General features: G+C 59.4%; 1 protein-coding gene across 5 annotated transcripts; it reads right to left on the bottom strand.

The window, feature by feature from the left end:
* Positions 1-1305: 1305 nt before the first annotated feature.
* On the bottom strand, positions 1306-24044 carry LOC107320492 (uncharacterized). 5 transcript variants are annotated; one of them, XR_014935703.1, is made up of 2 exons: positions 23687-23995; positions 1306-1710 (listed from the first exon to the last, which is right to left on the bottom strand). XR_014935703.1 is itself a non-coding variant. In XM_085519390.1 (2 exons), the coding sequence occupies exons 1-2, from the start codon at positions 23753-23755 to the stop codon at positions 22240-22242; spliced, it is 711 nt and encodes a 236-aa protein (XP_085375516.1). In that variant the 5' UTR covers positions 23756-23904; the 3' UTR covers positions 22186-22239. The 5 variants fall into 5 exon arrangements, 1 of the variants encoding a protein (XP_085375516.1); XR_001558283.3 differs by lacking the exon at positions 23687-23995 and adding an exon at positions 3780-4296; XR_014935702.1 differs by lacking the exon at positions 23687-23995 and adding an exon at positions 2408-2698.
* Between the last annotated feature and the right edge of the window lie 1376 nt (positions 24045-25420).

Genomic DNA, 25420 nt, shown 5'->3' with positions numbered 1-25420 from the left:
ATGTCACCGGTTGGATGCCTGAAAAAAGCTAACAGGAGAAAAGTCACATTTCACAAACAAAAGAAAGGAGAGAGGGAGGGCTGCAGCTGAGCCAATGGGACCACGTGTGTGTGGACACAAGGGTGGGCAGAAGTCCCAGGAAAGCAGCCCTTGTTCAGGCCTGGACAGGGGGCCTGGCTGACCAGAACTGCACAGAGCAGAAGCACCACAGGGGACTATGGCAGCTGGACTCGGTGCTGGGCTCTGGGGCACCAACAGGAGCAGGGCAGGAGGGGAGGAACTGGGACCACAGCCAGACCTGGGCCATGTGCTGCGTGCAGCCAGGGGGTGCCTGCATCACCAGGAGAGCGCCCACAGACCCCAGTGCTCAGTGGTGCTTAAGTGCCATAGGCTGGGACAGCTAAGAGCACACAGCATCCTCCCAGCAGCTGAAGAGGGTGGGAGAGGCAAGGCACCCTGCTCAGCCCTGTCCCATACACACATTTCAAATGAGAGCTGCAAAGGCCGCAGTTCCCCACGCTGGCTCCCCTCCCTCAACTCTGCTTCTCTCACTCTCTCGGCAGCTCAGCCCCGCATCCAGGTTTACATATAAATAAAGAGCGAGTGTGAAATCCACCCTGGGGTCTCTCCCAACTCCCACTTGGCTCCCTAATTGGAAAGTCTGCCAGCAGAAGATATTGCAGTGAGCTAAGGCAGAAACAAGCTCCCTTTATCCCAGGCTGAGGTGGAGGGGTTGGGGTCGGTTCCCCAGCCCCATCCACGGGCTGGAAGGACGCCGAGGTTTGCACAGCCTCAGCTGGGCTCTGGTTTACATTGGGCTGCTGGGACATCACCTGGATGTGAAGGGACAGGGATGTGTCAGACAGCGGAGACCCAAAGGGCAGGGCCAGCCTTGTGCTGTGCCCCGCAGCACGGCCAGCTGGTGCCAGCAGGGAGGGACAGCAGGACAGAGCTGCCACCAGAGCTCTGGAGTGGAGATGACCTCCTCCACTGACTGCCAACTAGAGGCACCCCACAAGTTAAAAGCAGCCGTTCTCCATGTGCTGTCCTTGCCCTGTAGCCCTGCAAGCATTCCTGAGGCCCAAGCCCTGCAGAGGCAGCCAGCACCCTGCCCCACATCGCTCCTCACCACTGCACATCCCACCCGACCACTGCATCACCCAACTTGGTGGGTGCCCCCACCTGAGCCGCAGCCCCAGGCAGATCCCAGCCTTCCTCCCACCCCGCAGCCCCCTGCTCCGTGTATTCAGCTGTTCTTCTGATACGGTGCCAGTCGCAACACATGGGAACCAAGCTTTCGAGATCTTCCATAAGCTCAAACAACTTTACTTTAGCACATTGTCTACAGCCTCAAACCTACGGGCTGAGACCAGCAGGGCTTCCACAAAATATCTGGTAAGGTAAGTGGTAGTTTGACACGATGCAGAATGAAATGATTGAGTCTGTCCACCTTTCCAGCTCCCACTTGTTTCCTGGCTGAACACAAAACCTTAAGGGCAGCATCAGATGTTATTTCTGATTCACCAGGACCTGCACAGAACGCTTCCCTCACAGCTCCCAGCATCGTCTGTGTTGATGCGGCTCCTGATTGCAGCTGGTCACATTTCCAGGAATTTCCACATTCAATGTGAACCCTTGGTTTCTTTCTGGGAGTTTCCCTTCCCTTACGAAACTTCTGCTGTTCTCCTCCTGCTGGTAATGGAAAATCAGCTGGAAGAGAGGAGGTAAGAATGATCAGCATCTTCAGGAATCAATGTCTGCAACATGTTTCGTGTTGGGACTACTCCCTTTCTCCCAGTGACTAATTCCTTCTCTTTCTTCCTTAGGAAGCCATGTTCATTTCCTCTGGGCCTGCTCTCCATCCCAGCCCTCCCCCAGCTGCCAGGCGGGCGATCTGGAAGCAAATCTGGAACATCACCTTCAGGAATCACACCTGCACAAAGTCCCAGGCCCCTCCTCCCCAAGACTCCTCCTGCTCATCCAGCTGCATGACAGCAGCTCTCAGCCTGCCCATGGGTGCTATCCCTGCCATGTCCCCGTGAGTTGCCTGCAAGGTTCCAGGGACATCACTCAGCTCCTGACAGGTGACCTTGATCTCAGCCCTGACCTTTGCAACAAGCCCCACAAGCACTTGTGGGGCTCCTTGAGGCGCTCAGCACCACAGCAGAGTGGTCTGGCTTGGAAGCATCTCCTACCTTTGGCAAGCCCTGGGTGGAGCACACTGTCACCAGGCCCAAAAACCAAAACCAAGGCTGGCTGCTGTGCCTCCCACCTGTCCATCTCCTGTGACCTGGCTGCATGTAGCCCCCAGTATCTCCTCTCCAATAAGACTCACAACCCCACACTGCATCCCTCTGTGAGGGGTGTTTGCAGACCATCCATCCCAGCCCTGCTCTTCCTGGCTCACCTGCTGTCCAACTTCCCCCACTCAGGCCAGGTGTGGGCACCAGCTCTGCCCATGCTGTCCCTCAGGGACCAGCCCTGAATGTGCTCCATCACCTCCTGCCTCCCCTTCCCTCCTCCTTCCCCAGAGCCCTGTGTTCAAGGCTGGCCCTGTATCCAGCCATGAGGCTCCAGCGTCACGACGGGATTCTGGCATCACAAGAGGGCTCTGCATCACCCAGCCCTACAGGAGGACACGGCTGTGCCCCACAGCCCTACACCCAGCCCGAGCCCCACTGCAGTCAGCCCCTCCCTCAGATGGAGGCCTTCCCAGGGCGCTGCAGGGATGAGCACCACCAATAGCACGAGGTTCCCAGAGAAGGTAACGTCCCCCTAATTAAGATAAATACTAATTAAGTCTGGGACTTTCAAAGAAGCCCTGGGAGCAGAGACTCCAACACCCGTTGAATTTCAATGGAGACGAGACACCTGACTCCAGAAAAACCCGGCCTCCGATATTAAGCTTAAATGGGCCCTTCTCTAACGTTGATATATCGCCGCTGTGCAGCTCCGAGCTCCTTCCCGTATATCCGAGCACACATCCACGTTCTGGAAATGCTAATGAGCAGCTTCAGGAGGGCAGCAGAGAACAGGCTGGATGTCAGATGCCCCATCAGCCGGTGCCATTAGCTGGCAGCAGATCGTGTGTGCGGCAGCAGCGGAGCCCTGGGTACTTTGTGCATCCTCTGTGCTGGCAGGGCTGCCTCCCCTCCTCATCCTCCCTGGCTGCTGGGTGCTCATGTTGGCCAGCCCCAATCTGTGCTGTGCAGGGCGAGCAAAGCAAAGAGACACTGAGCACCCCAATGTGCTCGGTGCACAGAGGGATGCTCTGCGAGCAGCTGAGGACCACCAGGCAGCCCCGCAGGCACAGGAGGTGTCCTTCACCCCACGGGCCTACAGAAGGACCTCGTGGGCTCGGTGGGTTTGCAGAGGACATGGCGCTGGGGGCACCAACCCCTCGATGCGGGAGCACAGAGCACAACGTGCACTGGGGCCGTGGAGCCGTGTGGGAAGCCCAGACCATGGGACCCCGCAGCCGAGCGCCACATGTCCAGCTGGCTGCGGCCCAGCATTGTGACGAGCCCCGCTCTCAGGCCGTTTGCCAGCCCCGAGGTCTGACAAACACAACCCCTCTGTCCTGTCCCTGCCCCGCGCCTGGTTCGCATTAAGCCTCCCCGCCCCCCCGGGCAGGGCAGCGCCGAGGTGCGACCCGCGGGCGCCCTGTGCGGAGCGGGGACCTTCCCGTCCCTCATTCACTTTAGCAATTAGAGGGTTAAGTTTCCTCCCGGCCTCGCTGCATTAACTGGAAAGGAATGAAGTGTCAGGCATGTTCTCACCACAGCAGGCTGTTGGAAAGCAACTCCCTTCTCCACGCACACACACCTCCCACTGCTGCGACCAAATTATTTTCTATCCTCCAGAGACCCAGTATGCCAGACAAAATCTGCAGCGTGACTCTGATTCATTGCAAAAGGATGCAGATGTAATATTCCCCTTTTCGCCGTGCTCCTCGCACGCTCATTCTCGCGGCGTCGCGGCGGTTCCAGTTTTGCAGCTCTGCCGTGCCCGGCATTATTTGTTCTGTCTCTCCGCCGCCCCTCGCTGACCCCTGGCCCCGTCCTTTTTGCCGGCTCCATCGCAGCCCGGCGGCTCAGCCCCATCTCCCGCCCGCAAACAGGCGCTCTCCCCATCGCGCTAATTAGCCGAGTGTTTGGAAGTAAATCGCTATGATTGGTGGTAATTTCCTGGCTGAAGGGGTAATTATTTGTTTCAAACGGGCTGCAAAATAACCCCTGTAAGGTGAGATAGGAAACTAAATTCAAAAGAGGTTTCCTATTCCCACTAAGCGGGATTGAAAACTGGTTTGAAATTCCTTTTTTTATTTATAGTACATGGTATCCATGGAAACCTACAGAGGAGGTCATGGTAGCTAGGCCTCCGCTTCACCCTGCTCAGGGGATTACCGCTGCACAGTGCTACGCAGCCGTGTAAGAAAGTAGATTCACAATTCCCCTCCAACAGCCCCCCCGGCCCTGCCCGCGCCTCCCGCAGGGCAGCCGGCAGCCTGCGATCAGCGGCCACGGCGGCTCTGCCCGCAGCCCCACTGCAGCCAGCACAGCATCAACACTGCAGCCAGCACTGCATCCCCACTGCAGCCAGCACTGCATCAACACTGCAGCCAGAGCTGCATCAACACTGCAGCCAGCACTGCATCGACACTGCAGCCAGCACAGCATCAACACTGCAGCCAGCACTGCAACCTCACTGCAGCCAGCACTGCATCAACACTGCAGCCAACACTGCATCCCCACTGCAGCCAGCACTGCATCAACACTGCAGCCAGCACTGCATCAACACTGCAGCCAGCACAGCATCCCCACTGCAGCCAGCACTGCATCAACACTGCAGCCAGCACTGCATCAACACTGCAGCCAGCGCTGCATCCCCACTGCGGCCCCTCTGTGGCCCCACTGCAACTCTGCTGAAGCCACAGCTGCATCGTCTCTGCATCCACTCTGTGTCCCCACTGCGTCCCTACTGTGTCCTCCCTATGTCCCCACTGCATCTCCTCTGGGCTCCTGTGGTGAAGGAGGATCCTGATGTAGCAGGTCGTTGCTCTTAGTGCTGGAGGTACAGCCCAGCTGCAGCCCAGCCTGCACCCAGCATGGCATGCAGTGCAGCAGTGGGCTCGCAGTGCCAGCTCGCTACCTGTGCCATGAGGTCTGGATCATCCCCTGGACACACCACCCCTGCAGCAGACACACAGTGCTGTGAGACACGGAGTCTGTGACCTTCACTCCTTCCCTTCTCCCTGCACGCTGCTGTCCCTTTGCCAGCACACGCACTGCTCCGCACCTTTATGGAAAACTGGAGGCTGAGAGCATCCAAATGGGGAGAACACAGAACTGTCCTTAGAAATGACTGATGCTGAAGCCATCACAGACGTGGCAAATCCAACTGCTCTTATCAACCACCTCTTCTGGTACATCACCAAAAGCTCCATCCTGGCACAGCACCCCACGCTGCTCACCCCACGGCCAGTGGTTTTCCAGCACTAACCACACTTTTGTGCCAACCACGATGTGCTCTCCGCTATAGCAAGTACAGTCAATCAATCTCTCCTCCTCCAATGAGCAGAAGGGAAGCGATGTTTTCCATACTCCCCCAGCTCTCCACTCCTCACGCTCTCCATCAGGCGCTCAGCAAGTTCACAAGGGCAGCCAGCACTCGGTTTCCTTGGTCACGCACAGCAGCTTGCCCTCCTGGAGTAATAAAAACAAATGACACGGCGTTGTTTGTTGTCAGGGCTCTTGGTGGAGAGAGGGTTTGGGGGAAGGAAGTGTGTGTGGGCCCAAGTTCTCTCTTGAAGAGGTGGAGGAGAAGTTGCCAGCAGACGGTATTTGTCGATAGATGTAATGGTGGAGTCAGCTGGAGAGGATGAGCAAGGAGTTAGAGGTACTGAGGGCCGCGGAGCTGAGAGGAGTGTGCCCATGTGTAGGGCTGGGGCTGCAGGAACAGCCCTGGGTGTGATCATGGGAGAGGTGGGACCAGGGGGTGTCTGTGTCACAACCCGGTTAGACGTGGCTGGGTCACAGCCTGGAACATGGCTCTGAATGCAGAACAGAAGGGTTTTCATTGTAGGATGCCACTTGTGGTGCGATTAACCCACGCTTGTGACCATAGCCAGGGTCTGCCCCACTGACAGAACCTCCACACCGACACCGCTGTGTGCACTCAGATATCTGCAGGCATGGGCACGAAGCCTGTGCTATTCCCACACGTCCTCAGCGCCTCCCAGCACACAGCTGTGCCCCCATCAGCAGGGCAGGAGCCCAGAGCCCTGCGCAGAGCCTGAGCCGTGCTGTGTGGGGTCCTCCCAACGCCTGCACAGCTTCGCAGTGACCCAGCCCTTCCTGCCCTGCAGCACAGCACCCCATGAGCACCCCATGAGCACCCCAGTGCCAGCCCCAAGTGCTCTGCGGGCAGCCAGCCGCAGCACGCCGTGCCTGCAGGACCTCACCATCTGGCTGCTGATTCAGCCGCCAGCCCCCGCACGGTGACGCTCTGCAGGAGGGAGGGCTGGCAGCACCTTTATCTTTATCTTTAGCTGCGTTTCTCCTTTTTTCCCCCCTTCAATTTATTTTTTAACCGGGAGATATCCCACCCTTTTTATAGCTCTAAACTTGAGAGTGATTGGATGACAGTGTACAGGGCTCCTCCCATGGGCAGGTGGGTCGAGGAACCCAAAGGAGAAGCTTCCAGTTTTCACAGCCCTAAAGGTCATCTCATAAAGCCACTCACAAAACCGAGGTGGGTTTTGGGCTTCTGAGTCCTTAGGAGCCTGGAGCCACCCTCAGTGCACTGTGGTGTACATGGAGCCTCCCTGTTGCTGTGCTGTAGCATCTGCTGGGGACAGGGAACGCTCCCCACGTGGGCACATCCACGCAGGTTTGGAGGCCATGGCCGTGGCAGTGGGTGCTGTGCTGGCTGTTGCAGCATTTAGTTGTCGCCCGGATATGGAGCTGGATCTCTTTGGTCAAATTCTCCCCAATAAGCTGCAGATCCACCTTCCCAAACCCTTCTGCAGGATTTATGAGGACTGGGTCCGCTCCAGTTCTCCTTCTGCATCAAAGTGATGATTTAACTAATTGATGATCTAATTTCAGGCTGGAACTGAAACTAACCTGCCGATTTGTGAATCTGACCTCGGTGCAGATTAACAGCAGCAGCAGTTAGCATTAGTTTAACGGCACTCCCAGCTGCTTCTGCTTTGGTGACGCCTTCCCCTGCTCTGCTCTTGCTTTTCTCATTGTATCGATGGTGCAGTTATAGCGGTGAGCAGGGATGGGCTGCGCTCAGCTCCCAGCATCTCCAGGGGGTGCCCCTGGCTGCAGATGTCACTGTCATAACCTTTGGCAGCAAATGCCAGCTTTGAAGCAGGCAGGGGAGCTGATCTCGCTGGAAAATACCGCGGGCAAAACAAGGGAAGGTTCCGCTCTGCGGCAGCTCCAAGGTCACACGGACGCATGGGTCAGCAGCAGGAGGTGGGGGAGGTGGGAGCGGCTGAGCGGGGGCTGCCGCCCGCTGTGGGCTGAGACCCGCGGTGCTGGGGCAGCTGGCAGCAGCTTTGGGGAGCCGGGATCCATAATGCCATGCCTCGCTTACAAGCATGTGCACTGCTGCAGATATGTGCACACACACATTCATGCACACACGGTCCTGCTCACCCATCCAAACCCACTTCACACACATGAACGCCCACATATATGTGTGTGCCTGCAGTTGTCCACAGGAGCTGTGCTTGCAGGCTGGGGGCTGCATCTGTTCCCTGTCCTCCCAGGATCCCACAAATCTCTACGCTGCATGGCAGCTCCTGGCTCAGCCCATGCCCAAAGCAGGGCTTTGCAGAGCCCTCCACCAAGCACCGGACCCCACTAAGTGGGACTCACCACTCAACCTGCTGACCCTGCTGCAGAGCTGCCTCCTGGCACTGCAGCTGGGATTGCTTGTCTGCAACTGGGAGGAACCGAGCGGTGCAGTGGGCCCTGCACGAGCTGCAACTGCAGGAGGAGCACAAGCTGCAGGAGGGGAGAGCTCAGCACTGTGCATGGCCGGGTCCTGCCAGCGGGCGCAGCATCCTGGCTGATTTCTGCTTGGAAGAGCCGGAGCTGCTTCCCCACACCAGGCTGGGGTCACCCTGTGTGAAAAGACCCGCGGGGCTGCGTCCTGCTGCAGAGCTGGGTCCTGCCGTGGGGCTGAGTCGTGCCATGGGGTTGGGCCCTGCGAGGGCAGCAGGCATCTCCCAGCGGGGCTCCTGCAGCAAAGCACCGAGAAGGCGAAAGCAGCTCAGGCTGCAAAGATCGCCGCTGGGGCGGGGGGATGGCTGCGGGCTAATAATATTCCATGTCTCATTATGCTGCGTATTAAGCTGAAATTTGCAGATGCTCTAATCACCGCGAGGCATTCTGCACACACAGCCTCTCTGCAGCCCGGCAGCTCTGTGCAAACACCGGAGGGGCGGCCCCGCTAACTGTCCTGCCACATGGTGTCCTGGAATCTTTACAGACCATTTCACCTTCACAAATAGCCTTGGAAATGTCGGCACACCGGCAGCCCCCGCGCTCGGCAGATAGTTCAGCCGCCCCCTCACAGCTCCCCGGCCCCGGGAGCCTTTTTTCCCATCACACCGTGCAAATGGTTCTCCGGAATTTGCGCCGGGCGAAGCGCCGCGCATCCAACGCGCTCCGTGCCCCGGGCTCCTGCCTGAACCGCTCGGGGTGTTTCGTCCCTCTCTGCATCTCTCTTTCAAAATGGTTTTCTTTTCTTTCTCCAGATCCCTGCACTTCTCACAGGCACGTGGGAAGGAGCCGAGGGGAGCAGTGTGGGCAGTGAGGGGTTAATGGCAGCCCGTCCCTGCTGCTTTTTCCAGGCCTGGCTGCGCCATCCTTCTTGGCAGGGGCTTCAGGCTGAGCTGAGCACGAGAACGTGGAGAGCCCCCGCGCTCTGCGGGGAGCAGCACCAGGAACAAGGCAGCTCTGCAGCTCTGCAGGCAGGTGGGAACCCCCTCCCTCTACAGCTGCACCGCTGCTCCAGGCATGTGTGCATGCACATTCACTGCAGTTAGTAATGGGGGGAATGTCACTCTGTGCAGGCAAAAGGTGAGGTGTGGGGGTGGCCCCGCTGCCCACAGCCCTTCGCTCTCCATCCATTTGCACCTGGCAATCCATGCCAACACCCAACCCCAAATCCTCCACTGGGGTTAGTGGACTCCCAGAGATGGCTGCGGTGGGCAGTGGAGTACAGGTCCCTTTTCAGGCCAATTTGGAGTGCCCTGTGGATGGGTTGATACCACAGTATGAGACAGGAGCTGGGCTGTGGCACTGCCGTCCCATGCCACTCATCCCTCACCCGTCAGCCCCACAGGCACATCACTGCCCCTCAGGCCACGCCACCCTCCTCCTTGTATCTCTCCACCTCAGGGGTTGCACAGAAACAGCCCAAGCACCCTCACACCCAGCACTTCAAGAGCAGAGAGCAACATGCCCCAGCCTGGGCAGCATTGGACAACGTCTGCTTTGCACAAACACAGCCCCTGCAAGAAGGAACAGAAGGGCAGGAATGATGTAAAAGGAGAATAAACCCCTCCTTCCGTAGGGCTGTGTCCTTGCCCAGAGGAATAATTGCCTATTGCACGAGCTGATGGGGGTGAGCAACAGACCACCTCGAGCAGAGATAGCATCACTTATGAATGCGGCATTCGCCATCGGACCGGCCGCACACAGAAAGAAGCAGGGGCCGGGGGCACATGGCAGCGCTTTCAGAGCCAGTTAATGGCGCGCTGCTCACGTCCCTCGCAGCCTGCTGTGTGCTGCCAGGGCAGCTCCGCACCGAGCTCCAGCCCAGCACCACGCACTGCCCGCCCCACCACGTCCCACCATGACGGCGGCGCTGGGGAAGCAGTGCGGAGCTCTCCCCCTTCCCGCGGGCAGAGACCGAAATGTGTTGGGCTGGAAACCTCCCAAGAGCAGCTCCCTCCTGAGCTCTGCTGCTGCTTCCTGTTCTCGGGGGCAGGAAATACCAAGCAAACAGCTCCATGCATGACTTCAAAACTTCCACTTCCAGCACCGGCTGCAAGGCAAAGATGGAGCAGCCCCTTTATCCCCCTGGTCCCCCTCTGCCCCTCGAAGAAGTTCCTTCAAGACACTAACATGGAGCTCAGAGGGCTGCCAGCCCCCATGATCTTCATTTGCTTTTGCTCTCTGCCTCCACTTGGAGCCAGGCGAATGCATGTATTAATAACTGCAGAAAATGAGGCCGTGCAACGAGCGGTGCGAGGCTGCTGCATGTTGTGCTTGTGAGCATGGCCGGCAGAGCAGAGCTGCCCTCTTGGTCCCCCACTGCTGTCATTGTGGCCTGCACAACGCAAGCTTTGCAGGGGAAAGGTGTGCAGGGAACAAGTGGAGCCTGGCAGGGGGGGGTCACCGCCCCACTTGCCTGCCATGAGCTCCCTGCACTGCTCAGCATCTCTGCTCTTGGCCCGGGTGGGGATGGAGGCAGCTGCTCCTGGCGCCGGCGCTCATCTCCACCAGGCGCTGAGCCATCTGCCTGGCAGGGCCAGCCACACCTGCTGGGAAGGAGACAGAAGCTGGGCAACCTCCCCACCTCTGCAGCTTTTCGGCTGGCAGCATCAGCCGGCAGCTCCGGGAGGGCTCGGCTGTGTGCACAAAGGGAGGAGAGATAAGGGAGTGGGAGTCTGGGCCTGAGATACGGCCTCACCCAGCAAAGCACCTGGACAGTGGATCCCCCCCTACATGAGGCTCCTGGGGCTGCAGTGGCAGGGCTGGCAGCTGCCCTGGGTGCACAGCAGTGCCACGACGCTCATGGCCCCTCTCATTCAACTGCACCAAGAACTGCAGGAGTCAGAGACGTGCCAGACTCATCTCCATCTCCTTGTGCCCAGGGGACAGCACAGCACCCAGTGCATTGGCTGCAGTGCTGGGACACTTCCCCTGATGGAAGGAACTCGAGTCTCCTGGCCTCTGGGGTAGTAGAAATGATGAAGAGCATCTCCAGACACAGCGCTGTGTCCCAGCCATGGGATGGGGTGGCCAGCACGGAGAGAAGTCTCCTGCAGCCCACAGTCCTCCAGGCCCCAGCACCAGCATGCAGAGCCCTTCCCAACCATCCCATGAACGGATCAGACAGAGCCTTTGTCTGCAACCCCAGGGTGGCAGGGAGTCAAACTCTGCCTCTGAGGGGGTGGGAATGCAGAAAAGCCATCCTAATGCCTCTGGGTGCCATTGGCCAAGGGGTGCCTGCAGGAGCTTGGCCCCTCCTGGGCTTTCCATAAGGGCAAAGCTCCTCCAGGCCCCAGGCGCCATCTCAGTGAAGCTCCTGGATGATGGAGGGGAATGTGGGGGCACAGAATGTCTTTCCAGACAGACTTCAGGGAAGGGGAAATGCCTCCTGGCCACATCTGCACTGCGCAGTGCAGGAGCTGGCCGTGATGTCAACATGCTTCCATGCCACAGACACCACAAGGATGGGAGGTGGGCAGGCCCCATGACACCCCATGTGCCCCAGGGCCACAGCCAGTCCTGCGCTGGTCACGGGGTGCTCAGGCATGTGGCAGCACATGGCAGACATGGCCACGTGTGACAGCTGGGTGCTGGATGAGACCTGCAGGTTCCACTGCAGCCCACCCAGGAGCTCCATTCTGCCATCCCACCCACCCCAGAGTGGGGCATTCTGGCTGCCCCCCCCCCCAGCACCTCCTCCATCTGACCTTGACCCGGCGCAGTGCCGGGCGGTGTCTGCATTGGGACATGAGCTCAGCAGCCTGTCTGCTGGGAAAAACCCCGCGGCAGCCGCTGCTTCCTGCCTCCTCCTGCCATCCATTTGGTGGGCGATGCGGCCACGCTGCAGCTTTATCTTGGTTCTCTAAAAGGCTCCCTGGCTGACACACACACCGTATGGGAGCAGTCAGCCGAGGAGAGCTGTAAATCTCGGAAGGCCTCATCTTGTGGAGCACATTAGCTGTTTTAAACTTGTCAGCTTTCAGCGATGGAAATTGACTGCTTGAAACTGCCCTGCCCTGCACATCCCGCTGCATGTATGTGGGGGGGAATGTGACGCGTCCTCACAGGGGCCACACGACCCCCACGAGTGTCCGCAGGGACTTTGCTGGTTTAGCCCAGGGGTCCTGTGGGGGCTGTGAGCTGTTCCCTCCCACCCTCCCCTGCAGCGCTGCCCTTGGTTGGATGGGGAACGTGGTCGCACAGAGCAGCACAGCCTGTGTGAGCTCCTTTGCCTGTCCATTCTGGGTGACATCAGATCCCACAGCTTCATGGAAATCAGCCCCAGCTCTGAGGAGTCCTGATGGGATTTAATGCAGCTCTGTGTGTGCGTGTGTGTGCATGTGTATGTGTGTCAGAGCTCAGCGCAGCATTGCATGCAGCCCAGGGACAGCCCAGCTGGTGGCTGAGCCCTCAGAGCTCTCTTGGGGGACACTGAGCATCGGGATGCTCCCATGTGGGGGATGCTGCTATCTGTGAGGATGCTCCAGTTTGGGGGATGATCCTATTTGGGGGGAAGCTCTCGTATGGGGGGATGTTCCCACCGGGGGAGATGCTCCTATTCAAGGGGATCCTCCCACTGGGAGAAGTTCTCATTTGGGGAGGACACTCCCTGTTGGGGTGCAGCTCCCACCCAGGCTGTTCCTATCTGGGAGATGCTCCTGTCTGAGGGGATGCTCCTATATGCAGGGATGCTCTCATCTGGGGGATGCTCCCCCCACCTTACTCCAGCTCATGAGATATGTTGGTGGTGCAGCGTGGGGGTCACAGGGAAGACAAGCTCAATGTGAGCAGCACTCCCCAGGGCAAACTCCCACTCCTTCCTTTCCCAGAAGGGTACGTGCCTCCTGCAGCACGCGGCCCGGGCACCCAGGCAGCCCCGCAGCATCTCCTCTCCTGCCCCATAGAGGCTGCCGCAGCGCAGCCTCGCACCGACGGCTCAGCCCCAGCGCAGCCTCAGCCCTCACTCACCCCCCAGCGCGTGGGGTCGGGCACCGTGCGGGCAGCGGCTCGAGCCCTGCGTCAGAGCACGGCGCTCGTTTCTCTCCTTGGTTACGGAGGCAGCGGGGCGGGGGGGGCTGCGGGGGGCGGCGGGAGGTGTCCCCGATCAGCCGGGTGCGGATGACGCACCGCGTGGTTGGGGGCGGCGGGGGCTGCGGGCACCCGGCTGTCGTGTCCCACCGCCGGCCCCGCCGTGCCCCCGGCCCGGCCCGCAACCTGAGCTCCCTGCCGCGTCCGGCTGCGGCGATGCCCAGAAATAATCTGGCAGCGGAGCCGGAGCCGCGTCCACCCGCCGCTCCGCGTGAGCGATGGGGAGAGGAGGGCACGAGCGGCAGCTGGGCCCTTTGATAACGGGGATTTGGGCCCTGTGAGGCTGTGACAAGAGCGGTGCCAGGCACCGGCAGCAGCGCAGCCCCCCACCTCCCCAGGCCATACTGCCCACGTCCCTGCAGCTCAGCACGAGCTGCCGGTGGCCCCGCACGCGTCCCCGTGTCCCAACCGCGTCCCCCTTCATCCCACCTCGGGTGTCCCCGGCCGCGGGGCCGGCAGCGCCCACATTAGGAGCGTGATTTGCAGGCTGCCGTTCATGACACGGTGCTGCAGCCCGGCTGGGGCCAGCGGATCGGTGATCATATCGACAGCGTAAACGTGTCGCAAATTGCCCGAATTAGCCGAGTGCCATGAACACGTTTCTGGATAATGGGATGCGGAGCCCTTCCAGGAGCAGGCGGCTCGCGGTGCGGTTAGACAGCCCCAGCCCCAGCCTTTCCCCGCTGGAAGATGAAAACCCGTCGCTTACAGAGGATAACAGCCGGTGTGTGTGCGTTAGTGCCCGCGGGCAGCGCGCACAGCTTTGCCCGGAGCCCACCGTGACGGGGCCGGGATGGGGCTGGGGTCCCTCCGTGGGGCAGCAAAAGCGACGGGCAGCCCCAGCTCCGATGGGCGGCCACGTGTCAGCCCCAGCTCCGGAAGGGCTCGGCCGCAGCGAGCAGCAGCACCGAGGCACCAAAGCGAAACAAAGACAAAGCCGCGGCGGTGGGGAAGGGCCGGGCTCGCCTCCCGTACAGGCGCTGCTCTCGGCTGAGCAGCAAGAAAGCAAAACTGCGAAGTGCCTAAAATTAGAGCTGCCAAACCCCAGCTGGGGAGGACTGGAAAGATCCCCAGGCCCTGCAGCCTTGGGCGAGCGGCATAAAAGGCAGCGGAGGGGAAGGAAAGGGAAGGAAAGGGAAGGGAGCTTGGGGACCGAGGCAAGTAGAGCAAGGCACTGCGGGAGCTGCTGCCTCAACCCTCCCTCCCTCGCACCCCTTCTGCGCCTGACACAGCCCCTCCACACTGTGCCCAGCTCAGTGGAGCTGCAGCCCCACCGGGGGTGTGCCTGGGGTACCTGTGTCTGGGTGTACCTGTGTCTGGGTGTACCTGTGTCTGGGTGTACCTGTGTCTGGGTGTACCTGTGCCTGGGGTACCTGTGCCTGGGGTACCTGTGCCTGGGGTACCTGTGCCTGGGTGTACCTGTGTCTGGGTGTACCTGTGCCTGGGGTACCTGTGCCTGGGTGTACCTGTGTCTGGGTGTACCTGTGTCTGGGGTACCTGTGCCAGCGCTGTCCTGATTCTGTGACTGTGCCCCACTCATGCCCCGCTGCAGGATCCCAAGGGCTCTGTGCTGTGCCCCCTGACCATGCCACAAAGCCAGAGCTGGGGGACCACCAACATCCTCATGGGCGATCGCCCCCATAAAACAAACCAGCACGACATCCCTACAGCCCCCAGTTTCTCTGTCTGGACAACCTCCACCGCACAGCTGCAACCCAGGGAGGCACAGTGGATGAGCCAAAGCACAGCTGTGCCATCAGCGGAGCCTCTGGTGCTGCAGGAGGAAGAGCAAAGATGGGCAGGACGTCCCAGCAGCAGCCCTGGCTGCAGCACAGCGCCCACCCTGACTGCCCCCACACCGCATCAGCACAGTTCCATATAGGTACCCAAGCCCTGGAAAAGCAGCAGCTTTGCAGGCAGCCGGTGGCTTTGCACTGAATTTGGTTTCCCAGCTCCTATTTGTCATGATCAAAGCGACTGAGGTTTAACGCCAGCTCCACTGAGCTCAAGAGCTGCTATAAAATGGCTGAGTCAAGGACACGTCTGTGTCACTTGCCTCAGTAATGGCACAATCACAACAGCAGCTGCACCCCAGTGTGGTGAGAGCAGCGCTGATCCCCCTGTCCTGCCTTCCCCAGGGCCAGGATGCAGCCAAGCCAGTCTGTCTGCTGCAGAGTCAGACCTGCATCGCTCCATTTGGAGTAAATCAGTTCCTGTGTGATGCTTGCCCATGGCTCCTGCCTGCATGCAGATGGAAATCCAAGGAGGACTTGCCTCTGGTTGGGAAAGGGATGAAATCTGAGGAGTTAGTGTGGGATCCACAAGGAGCAGACACTTCCATGGTACACAGGAGCTGCAGACAGAGATGTGGATGTTGTTGGAGTGAGGACAGGATAGGATGGGACAGGATGGGAGAGATGGAAGGATGTGATAAGTTGGCCAGGAGAGGATGGAGTGCAATAGCAGAAGGTGCTATGGGAGAGGACAGGATGAGACAGGAATGGTGGGATGGGCAGGATGGGATAAGATGGATAGGATAAAGAAGAGGGAATGGGATGAGCTGGGATAGGATGGGATAGGATGGGATAAAGCAGAAGGGATGGGATGGATAAAGCAGAGGGGATGAGACAGGACTGTGATGAGGTGGGATAAAACAAAGGAGATGGGCTGGGACCAAACAAAAGGGTGGGAAGAGGAGAAGATAAGGGATGAAGTGAGATCAGGTGGACAGGAGGGAATGAGGCAGGGATGAGAGGGGCAGGAAACCTCAGAGCCTGCTCCCCATGGCACACAGGGGTGGCCCAGGCAGCCCATGGCAAAGCGTGCAACACGCCCTTGCCCATCAGCCCCAGCAGTCCCCGCTGGCCCCATAGCTCTGCCCCATGCCCCACAGGGCCCCGTGCCGGAGGCGGGAGGCCACGTGCACGGCCAGGCACAAGCATCTCACGCTTTCCCATGGGGAAGCAAATTGCTCCCCGGAGCGTGAGATCTGATTAGGTTTGTGACACACCGCAGCGCGGCGAGGACGTGACGGCCGGCCCTGTGTGCGTGTCCAGCGCTGCCGGGGGCTCTGGCACAGGGGGGCAGCGGGCTGCCCGGGGCACCCCCTCCTCCCCTCCATTACTGCCGGTGGGTGCTCGCCAGGCACGGTCAGCAGCGCAGGCAGACCCATACATGTGGCTGCAGACCGCCCTGCTGCCACCTCCAACCGTGCCTTGACCCCTTGTAGTGCTGCAGAGCTGAGGACGGGGCTGCTGCCTTGGAGGGGATGGGTCTGAGGCGGCCCCGGGGCAGCGGCCCCCAACCAGGTGCAGAGGAGTTCTCAGCAAGGCGGCCACCACACTGTGGACCAGGAGTCACCGAGAACAGCTTGCCCAGCCCTGCCTGGGGAGCCAGGGGTTACCTGGCTGGGAGAGAAGGCAGCTCCAAGGGTCACTCATGGTGACAAACACAACCTGTTCTGCAGTATTCTTTTGCATTTGCTGCCCCAAACGGTTTCGGAGCGATGCCTGCCTCTTTATTTGAGATCTCTGCACAGCTGTCTGATAGAGGAGACCTTTATCTCTCCTCTCCCAGGCTTCCATTCAACACCGCACTCCCAAGGTGGAGAGGAAGGGGAAAAAGAAAAGCCAGAATTTGCTCCTGACCAAATGCTTCACCTCAACCACCACAGTGGGAAATTGCTGCCACCACATGGGGCCCAGTGCTCACCCCTTCCATCCAGTGCTCACCCCTTCCATCCAGCGCTCACCCCTTCCATCCAGCGCTCACCCCTTCCATCCAGTGCTCACCCCTTCCATCCAGTGCTCACCCCTTCCATCCAGTGCTCATCCCTTCCATCCAGCTGTGCCTGCAGCTCTTGTGCCCAGGTTTTTTCTCTGCTTTCCCTGCTGGGAGAATGGGAGCCTTGGCTGCACAACAAACCCTTGAGGAAACAGCTTCCCTTGGGTGTCTGTGCGCTGTGTGTGCATCCTCAGCATCACCGTTTGGTTCCTGTGGGGTCAGCTCTGTGAACTGCAGGGGATCTGCTGTCTTCATTCTAGGGCACCAAGTGCTGAGTGGAAAAGAAAAGGAGAGGACAGCAGTTCAAACCATTCTCCCAGTCCAGAAAGCAGAGAGGCGCTCCAGCCCATAGAGATGCTCCTCAGAATGGACATCTCCCTGGGTATCCCTCCAACCTGGCCCCCAAACATCCCATCTGCCCTGTGCCCAGCTGCTGGCTGAGGACACACAGAGACCAGCCACCCGCCTTCTCCCTGCCTCCAGCCACTGGGTCCCCAGCAGGGAAGGACGGGGCACGTAGTCAGTTCACACCTCTTGCTGGGGATGGTTCTGAGCAGGGTGTAGTTTTCCATTCCTGACTGAAATAGAGACAGGAGGGAAGGACATCCCACCCTGCCTCCTCCCCTGCCTTGTGGTGACCTCGGAGCTCCCACTGTGCTCAGGGCCGCTCTGCAGCACCAGCGCTGCTTCTTGGGGTGGGGAGCTGAGCCACAGAACCATCCCATTCCCTTGGTCCCCTCCGACACCGCACCATGGGGCACCAAAGTGCTCCCAAATGACCCATCCCAGCCAGCACTGCTGGAGCATTTACGTTCTGCTTTTCCTTGGATGGATTTGTCCTGGTCACATCACCCCACCCATCCTGGTTGCTGGGTGCCATGCTGGCAGCACTGAGCTGCTCCTGCAGCAGTGTCAGAGCCAAACCCACGCCGGGCACATCGCAGTGAGGGGACAGCAGTGGGCACACGTGGGCGGCAGCCCCGCCAGGCAGCTGATTAACATGCAGTCCGGCCACCCCGGCCTGTCCCCACCGTCTCCTGGCTTTAAATAATAGCTTAATTATCTCATTTACATTTGGCTCGTCTCGGGGAGGCACCGCCGTCGTTAACATGTTCCCTCCCGGTGTCCCCTCCGTGTCCCCACGGGATGCTGGCACAGGAGGGATGCTCTGGCCGTGCGGCCAGGTGAGGACGGCTGCTGCTCCCCGCTGCCAGTCTGCCCCTCGTCTCCCCCCACATTCCCCTTTCCACCCCTTGCTGGGCAGCTTTTAACTTTCTTTTTTATCTTCTCTCTTTAAATCTCCTTTGAAAGCTCCTGCCGAACACTGAATCCCTTTGAAGAGCAGAACACCTCTCTGTGGGTCGCCCTTTCTCACCGGCTGGAGCCGCCAGGGATGCCAGCCCCATCCTGCAGCCAGGAGCTGCCACATCCCCCAAGGTGCTTTGGAGGAGATGGGGCCGGGCATCACCAGCCTCCTCCTCCCACACCCTCCCAGGCCCCATAATGCCATAAAATTGCACTCCTACGTAGCTTTGGGGGCTTTAGAACAACCCAGCGTCCCCAGCCCATACCCCCGGCTAGGATGAGGCCCCATGGCTGTGGGTTGAAAGCCCCACGGCCCCATTGGCTGCAGCTCTTCCCTAGGGCTGCTCTCTCCTGGTCGTCGTTCCCAGTGCTGCGTCGCAACCTCGGCTGTGAGTGGCAGGCGTTTCCAGGTAGCCCTATTGATTCAGTGCAGCCTCCACAGCCCCTTCCTGCAGCTAATTTAGCCGGGGCTGCTGCGCTGTCCCTTCTCCCGGCAAGGCGTGCAGCCGAACCCTTTGATCCGCTCCTCCCGCTCCCTTCAAACAGCCCCTCATTGCCGGGAGAGCTTCTGCTTTGGTGCAGAGGTGCTCTTTTTGGAACATATATTTTTAATGGGGATTTCAGACGCGGCGCAGGCACGAGGGAGTCATTCTCCTGTGCCCTGGTATTTACATATTTTCCAGCATGCACAGCACAGGCAGGGGAAGGTTTCACAGAGGGAGAGCGGCAAACAGGAAGGAAAGAGCTTTGTGCTTTGTATCACCAGGGCCCAATTACAGCGGGGAAGGCAGGGAGCCCATCCGGGTATTGCCCTCTGCAGCCAGTCCAAGCCGCAATTACGGCGCTCACCCGGCTCAGCAGGAGCTGCAAAAAAAATCTCCAGAGCTTCGGGAACGGTCCCTGTCGCGCTCGTCGGGGCACGGCGCTTTTAGGGCACCATCTGCTCGCTGCTCTCTGCCAGCAGAGCCTCAGACCGCTGGGTTTCACCTGGGCTCTGTGAGCGGGCGGGCAATGGGGGCCACCAGGTGCTGCACGGGGAGGGGGAGCATCGCTGGATGAGACCCACCGCCAGCAACGGCATTTCCCACTTTGGCAGGGCAGAGCTGCAGAAATAGGATGAGGAGAGAAAAAGAGCTGCATGGGAATAGTGAGTGTGGTGCTAAACCCAGCTGGCTTCATTTCTGAGGAGAGCCAACAAACACTGAAGTGCTGCAAGTTTCTCAGCTGGAGCAGGCTCTGCAACACGACAGGTTGGACCTTGGGGTGCTGCTCACACTGCAACACACAGATCTTGGGTTTGTCCCACCGAGCACCAGCACGTTGCTGTCAAGGCACACCAGGTCAATTCTCTTTGAAGTTCCTCCAGCCTCCAAGTCCTACCTGGCAATTATACACATCTCCAGGTCTGAATTTGTTGGCCTGACTCTAGATGTGTGTTGTAGGCTACGCTATGGAGCATTTGGGCATAGACTTCTGTGCAGTGGCACTGCCTGCTTTGGAGCACTCATGTCAGGGCATTCTTTGCTCTGTAAAAGCCACAGACTGGTGTTCAGGTGGGTGGGAGGCTGCTGTGCATCCCAGTGTGGGCCTGGAGGAGTCAGCCTGAGCCCCACGCTGCCTCCATCGGCACAGAGCTGGGGATGCGTGGGGATGGAGCTGGGCTGGGGTCTGTCCCTGTATCCTGGAGCTCACTGTGTGCCCATCACATACTGTGTCCCACGAGGCCAGGCAGCGGCCAGGAGGGTTGAGGCTGCTCCCAGCCCCCCAGGAGCTGTAAGTCCCACTGCCAGCCCTGCTCCCCAGGCTCATGTTTGCCTGCTATGTGTCTCTGTGTGCTGGCATGCCAGGTCTGCTGCTGCCCTCCCCGCTTCCTTCAGGATCAGTGGGCACTAGAAGTGTTGGCAGCAGCAGTGGAGCAGACCAGAAGCTGATCCTAACCCCAGCTGATGGGCTTCAGCGTGAACAGTTCATGCAGCTGTGTGAGGGGTAACCTGGGGACCTGCTGGGTGATGCTTCTGCTAAGCCAGACAGAGAGGCACTGAGGCCTCCTTGTTCCCTTCCATTCCTGTCCCTGGTGGTCTGCCCAGGCTCTGGGGTCCCACTGGTCCAGGCCTGTTGCAATCAGGGTTGTGGTTCCCTTGTGGTAAGCTCTCATAGTACAAGAGCCCAATAGTGATTGGAGCCATTTCTGTGAGCCATCGCTGTCCCTTGGGTCACTGCTGAGCCCTGTGGGCACCTCCTGTTTCCCCTCGTTCATGGGGAGATGTGAAGGGGGGGCACAGGTGTGGGCTGCAAGCTGTCAGACCCCCATCCAAGCTCATGTCCAAAAAGCACAAGAACAAAAGAGCCCTGTGCCTTGTGATCCACAGCCTTAGGCAAGGCTCAGCCTCCCAGCTCCAGCCCTCAGGAGCAGGAGAGCTGCTGGCTGGAGGTGGTCCTGTGTGGAATGCTGCCCTCCCTATCAGCTCTACATCTCATCCTCATCACAGTGTTGCAGAACACCTTGGGCTGGATGGGACCCCGGGAGGTCTCCAGCCCAACCTCTAATCAAAGCAAAGTCAGCTATCAGAGAAGATTCTGTTGTCCAGTGGGGGCTGGAAAACCCCAGAGGATGGAGACAGCACCGTCTCTCTGGGCTGTCTGCTGGTGCCTGATTGTCTTCATCCTGAGCTTATGTATTCTCCCCTCCTCAACTCCACTAAACACGAAGGCAGATGAGTATGTGACAGCTCCCTGTGCTTGGGACTGCTCTAAGAAGTGGCTATGGCAAAGCAATGGAACTACCTCAGCCCAAGGTGTGCCCACCCTTCAGCCAACACAATACCAGGGGGCAATTAATGCTCCTGGCCTGTAACAACTCTGGATTTAACACATCCAGCCCCGCTGTGAAGGAAATGGGCAGCTGAGAGCAGCGTGGGGAGGAGCAGGAGAAAACCAGATCTATGGGGCAAGGGCCATGAGTTCTGTGCCTACTGGAGCTGACCAGCTCCCATGGAAGGATGGCTGTGAGCTGGGGTGAGGGTGGGAGTGAGCCAAGTCATCTTTGGAAGCTACCAGCAAGATTTCAAGAGGGCGAGAAGACCTCAGGTCTCATCCTGAGCTACTCGTTACCGATGGAGCGGCCTTTCCACCAGCCTAATTATTGGTGGCTCAGAGGACGCTTCCCACAGCTGCTGAACTTGCTGACGCTGGGCCGTGGATGTCTTCTATTCTGGGAAGGGGGAGTGGAGTCTCCTAGTGTGAACTTGTGGAGCTGGGCAAAGCCACACTGGAGCAGAGATAAAGTCAAGGACAGCTGCAGCTGCTTGGCAATTGTTCAGCATGAGCCACGAGTCAGTGACTTGGCTATTCTGGGACGAGCTGAGGAGCCAGTGCTGGGGAGAGCAAATTCATCGCCTGCTAGCACAGCAATGGGCTGCAGCAAACCTGGATTCAGCAACGCCCAGCATGGAGGCAGAGCTGAATATTGTGCTGAGCAGGGGCCCACAGAGCCCCGTCCTTCACCACTGAGGAGCCACAGAGGAACATTCACTGTGATTTGGAGACAGCCACGTGGTCACCAAAAGTCACAAGGTGCCCCAAGGACAGTTCAGTACCTGAGCGCTGCCAGCTGTGGGCTACAAAGAGCCCCCACTCTAAGGTATCTGCTCCACTCCATTGGCAGGAATGGAACCTGCACCGAGCCGGGCACAGCACTGCAGGCTCACTGCTAACACAGAGCACAGTGCCAGGCAATGCAGCGCTCTGCAGGCTCTGCAAAGGACACGGGCCTCGCGAGGTCACTCGCTGCGCACGCTGGAAAGCAGATATGATCTCATTAGGCAAATATTTATGATCAATATGGTCCTCTCCCTGGCAATGAATAGCATCACTTGTAGCGAGGAGCTCTCCGGGGATGGCTGGGAAGGACAGGGGATGGAAGAAGAGCCTGGATGGGGGGTGGCATCCATCTCACCTGGCTGAGAAACACCCACACTGATTCTAAAAATTGTTTTCCCTTCACCAAGAGATTAATTAACTGCTTGGAAAGCCCAGACATTAATTATTGATTATGCAAAAGATTCGGTTCATCACAGCTGCAGAACTCGGTGCTGCTGAGGGACCTCGCAGCTCTGGATGTGGGACACACAGTCCCTACAGACACAGGGACGAGCCCCGGGGAGTGCTTCCCACAGCGGGCCCTGCTGCGAGGGGCTGCGGCACAGCTCGAGGAAGGAGCAAGGACCCCCACGGCCCCACTGAAGGATGAGGTGACCTGGGGCACCGGCACCGCCCCGGCCCCAAGGTGACCGATGGGGACCGTGCTCCCTGCCCAGCACCCCCACTGCTCCCCGGGCACACGGAGCTGCAGCGAGAGGTGCGGTCCAGCGAGCCGAGGGTGGCAGTGATAAACCTCCTGCAACGCCTGGCAATTAATCTTGCGCCGCAGTGAGTCACAGTCACCCGGAGCTTCCTCCCCGCACCCAAAGCCGCCTCCGCCTCCGGCTCCGGGCTTGGAAATGGCACGGGCTGGGACGAGCTGCCCTCCATGCAGAGGGGCCACCCCCAACTCCGGCACCTCCACAGGCAGCGAGGGGAGAAGGCACGGGGGAGAGCGCACAGCGATGGATGTCAGCAGGGAGCTCTCGTCCTGGTTTCTCCTTTGGCCGTCTGGAGAGCGAGCGCAAGATGCCATCCCCGTGATAAAGCTGCATATAAAGAGGTGTCAAAAGCGGGAGGGCCGCGGGAGAGCTGCAGGCAATTAAACAGAGCCCGAGAGGAGCGGGCAGCTGCTGTCAGTGCGCCCCGCCGCACCCCCGGCCATTGCCCCCCCGCAGCCCCCCACGGCCGCGCTCCCCAAAGTTTGCCAGGCTTTCCCGGGGATCAGCCTCTTCCCATCTTGCCGTAGGCATGAATGCAGTTTGCAGTTTTAACAGCAGATGTCTCTCCTATTATGATTTATAAAAATGCTTAAAATAAATAATGCAAACATATTTACAGGAATGAATTCCTGCTCCCGAGCGCGTTTGTCACTCTCAGGAGCTGCCGGGCGCCCCGTGCAGCCCCCGGCCCCGCTGCAGTGGGGCTGAGCTGTGCCGCAGGTCTGCGCCGTGGGTACAAATCCCCCACAACCGACACATTAAATATTTAACGTGGTCATGCGGTTGAGCTGCCCGGCACTGCCTGATTTCACACATCCTGACAATTTCACGGCCCTCTGGGCGGGCGCTTCTCGGCAAACAACAAAGGACGCGGTGAGCCCCTCCCTGGAAGGTGACTCTGGGGTCTCACCGCAGCCCCCTCCCCAACAAAGGGCCGGATTTGGCAGCACCGCTCCCGGCCGCGGCCAACTCGCGGCGTGACCTTCGCGTGGGGTGCCCCCCCGGGAGGGCGGCAGGAGGGGGCTGCGGGGGCTGCGGGGGCTGCGGGGGCTGGAGGGGCTGGAGGGGCTCCCGTGCTTCCAACAGAGCAGCGCGATGCCCCCGCGCACACAAAAGAGCGAGGTGTACCTGCCTGCGCTCTGTGCCGCCAGCAGAAGTGGCCCAATTACCGCTCGCACGGAGCCGCGCCGTTTCCATAGCTTCACGGCGCAGCGCTTCCGTCTCCCGAGGCCGTGGGAGCAGGACCCGGCATCTTATCAGCGCTCATCCTGCAGCACGGCTCCGCTCCGGCCCTACCTGCCGCGGCCGGGCTCCCCGGCAGGGCCGATTCCAGCCGTTCCCAGCAGAGCCGGGCGATGATTTCTTCCTGCTGCAATTTGCGCGGCTTCCCCAAGCCACTTGCATAACCGGCACGGCCAAAGGCAGAAGGCAAAAGGCAAAAGTCAGAAGGCAAAAGGCAAAAGGCAAAAGGCAAAAGGCAAAAGGCAGAGCTGCTGCTGCTGCCCGAGAGGGCGGAGAGTGGGGGGCACGGCCCTGCGGGGGGACTTGCAGCACTGCGCACCCCATAGTGCCCCAAGAGCCCCCCACACACACACACACTGCCAGAGCCCCCAGGAGCGGACCCACAGACACGGCGCTGCTGGGGCTCACTGTGGAATAAACAGTTTCTATTTTACCTCTGTGAGATCAGAGGAACTTTGCACATTTCCACTTCGTGTCGGTACTGGAAGAAAGCAACGCCTGCTTCTGTACCAGCCCTTCTTAGTTTCAGAAGGAATTCACAGCGGTTCCTTTTGGATGGAGCTGAAGTGGTTGATTCCTCCCTGGCTTCTGATCTAACCCCCCAAACAACAACACCCCGCTCCTTCTCACCCCCCAGGTTTCATTTTGCCACGTACCATCTGCTTCCTTGAAGGGTCCCACACTTCTGCCTGCACCCAGGTGCCCATCAGCCCCCAGTAGCACCCACTCACAGGTGTGTCTGCAGACACCAATGGCACCAAACACGTGCCTGGGCCTGGGGCAAGGGGACAGCACGGAGCCCACCAGGCTGGGGCAGACAGGCAGATCCAGGCTCCCACCTCAAGCTGGAGCTGCACCCCAGGCTCACTCCTCCCTTTGCTGCCCTTGCCCCAGCACCTTGAGCTGTGTGGGACAGACAGCCCACAGCCCAGTGCAACCCAGTGTGATCTGCTCAGCACCTGGCACTGTGTGCAGTGTTCCTGCAGGACCTCCTGCTTTCAGGAGGCTTTAACTTCCTAGCAGAGCTCCAAAGACCCGAGCAGGGACCTTCCATGGTGGTGACTGCAAAGCCAAGGGGGGATGGGTGGTGACCTGACCCCAAGTGCCCTCACCAGGAGGTGCCCGGGCTGTGGGCTCTGCTCTGGTATCGCTCAAGAAGATGGCAAACTCATCCAGAAGAGTCGGAGCAGCCAAGAGAAGCCAAACGGAGCCTGTTTGTGTCCTCACCCTCCTCTCCTGGAGCTCAGCCACGTCCAAAGAGGGGAACGATGCCAAAAAAAATGTGACTGGAATATGAATATGATGCTCAGACTGCAGCAGCGATGGTCACCCAGCCTGAACCCTGCAGCCTCAAAGCTCCATCCTGGCTGCCCCGACCCCAAACGCCACAGTCAGCCCCAGCCTGAGAACTGTGCAGACCCTGCCATCAACTACAGCTGCAGCTGATGCTGCAGAGGGTGGCCAGACTATGGGTCCCGGCCCGTGGGGGAACAGCTCTGTGCCAGCAGCACTGGGATCTCCACTAAGAACTTCCTTCCCCAAGTTTAGGAGAATGAGACGTGCGGAATAAATTACTTGTGACACCAACTCCTACACTCCCGGCCTCACGCGGGATTTAGC

The sequence above is a fragment of the Coturnix japonica genome, chromosome 18 (genome assembly GCF_054131305.1).
Source record: "Coturnix japonica strain WE chromosome 18, WE-NBRP24, whole genome shotgun sequence".
Taxonomy (NCBI): domain Eukaryota; kingdom Metazoa; phylum Chordata; class Aves; order Galliformes; family Phasianidae; genus Coturnix; species Coturnix japonica.
This window is presented reverse-complemented; position numbering and strand designations above follow the sequence as displayed.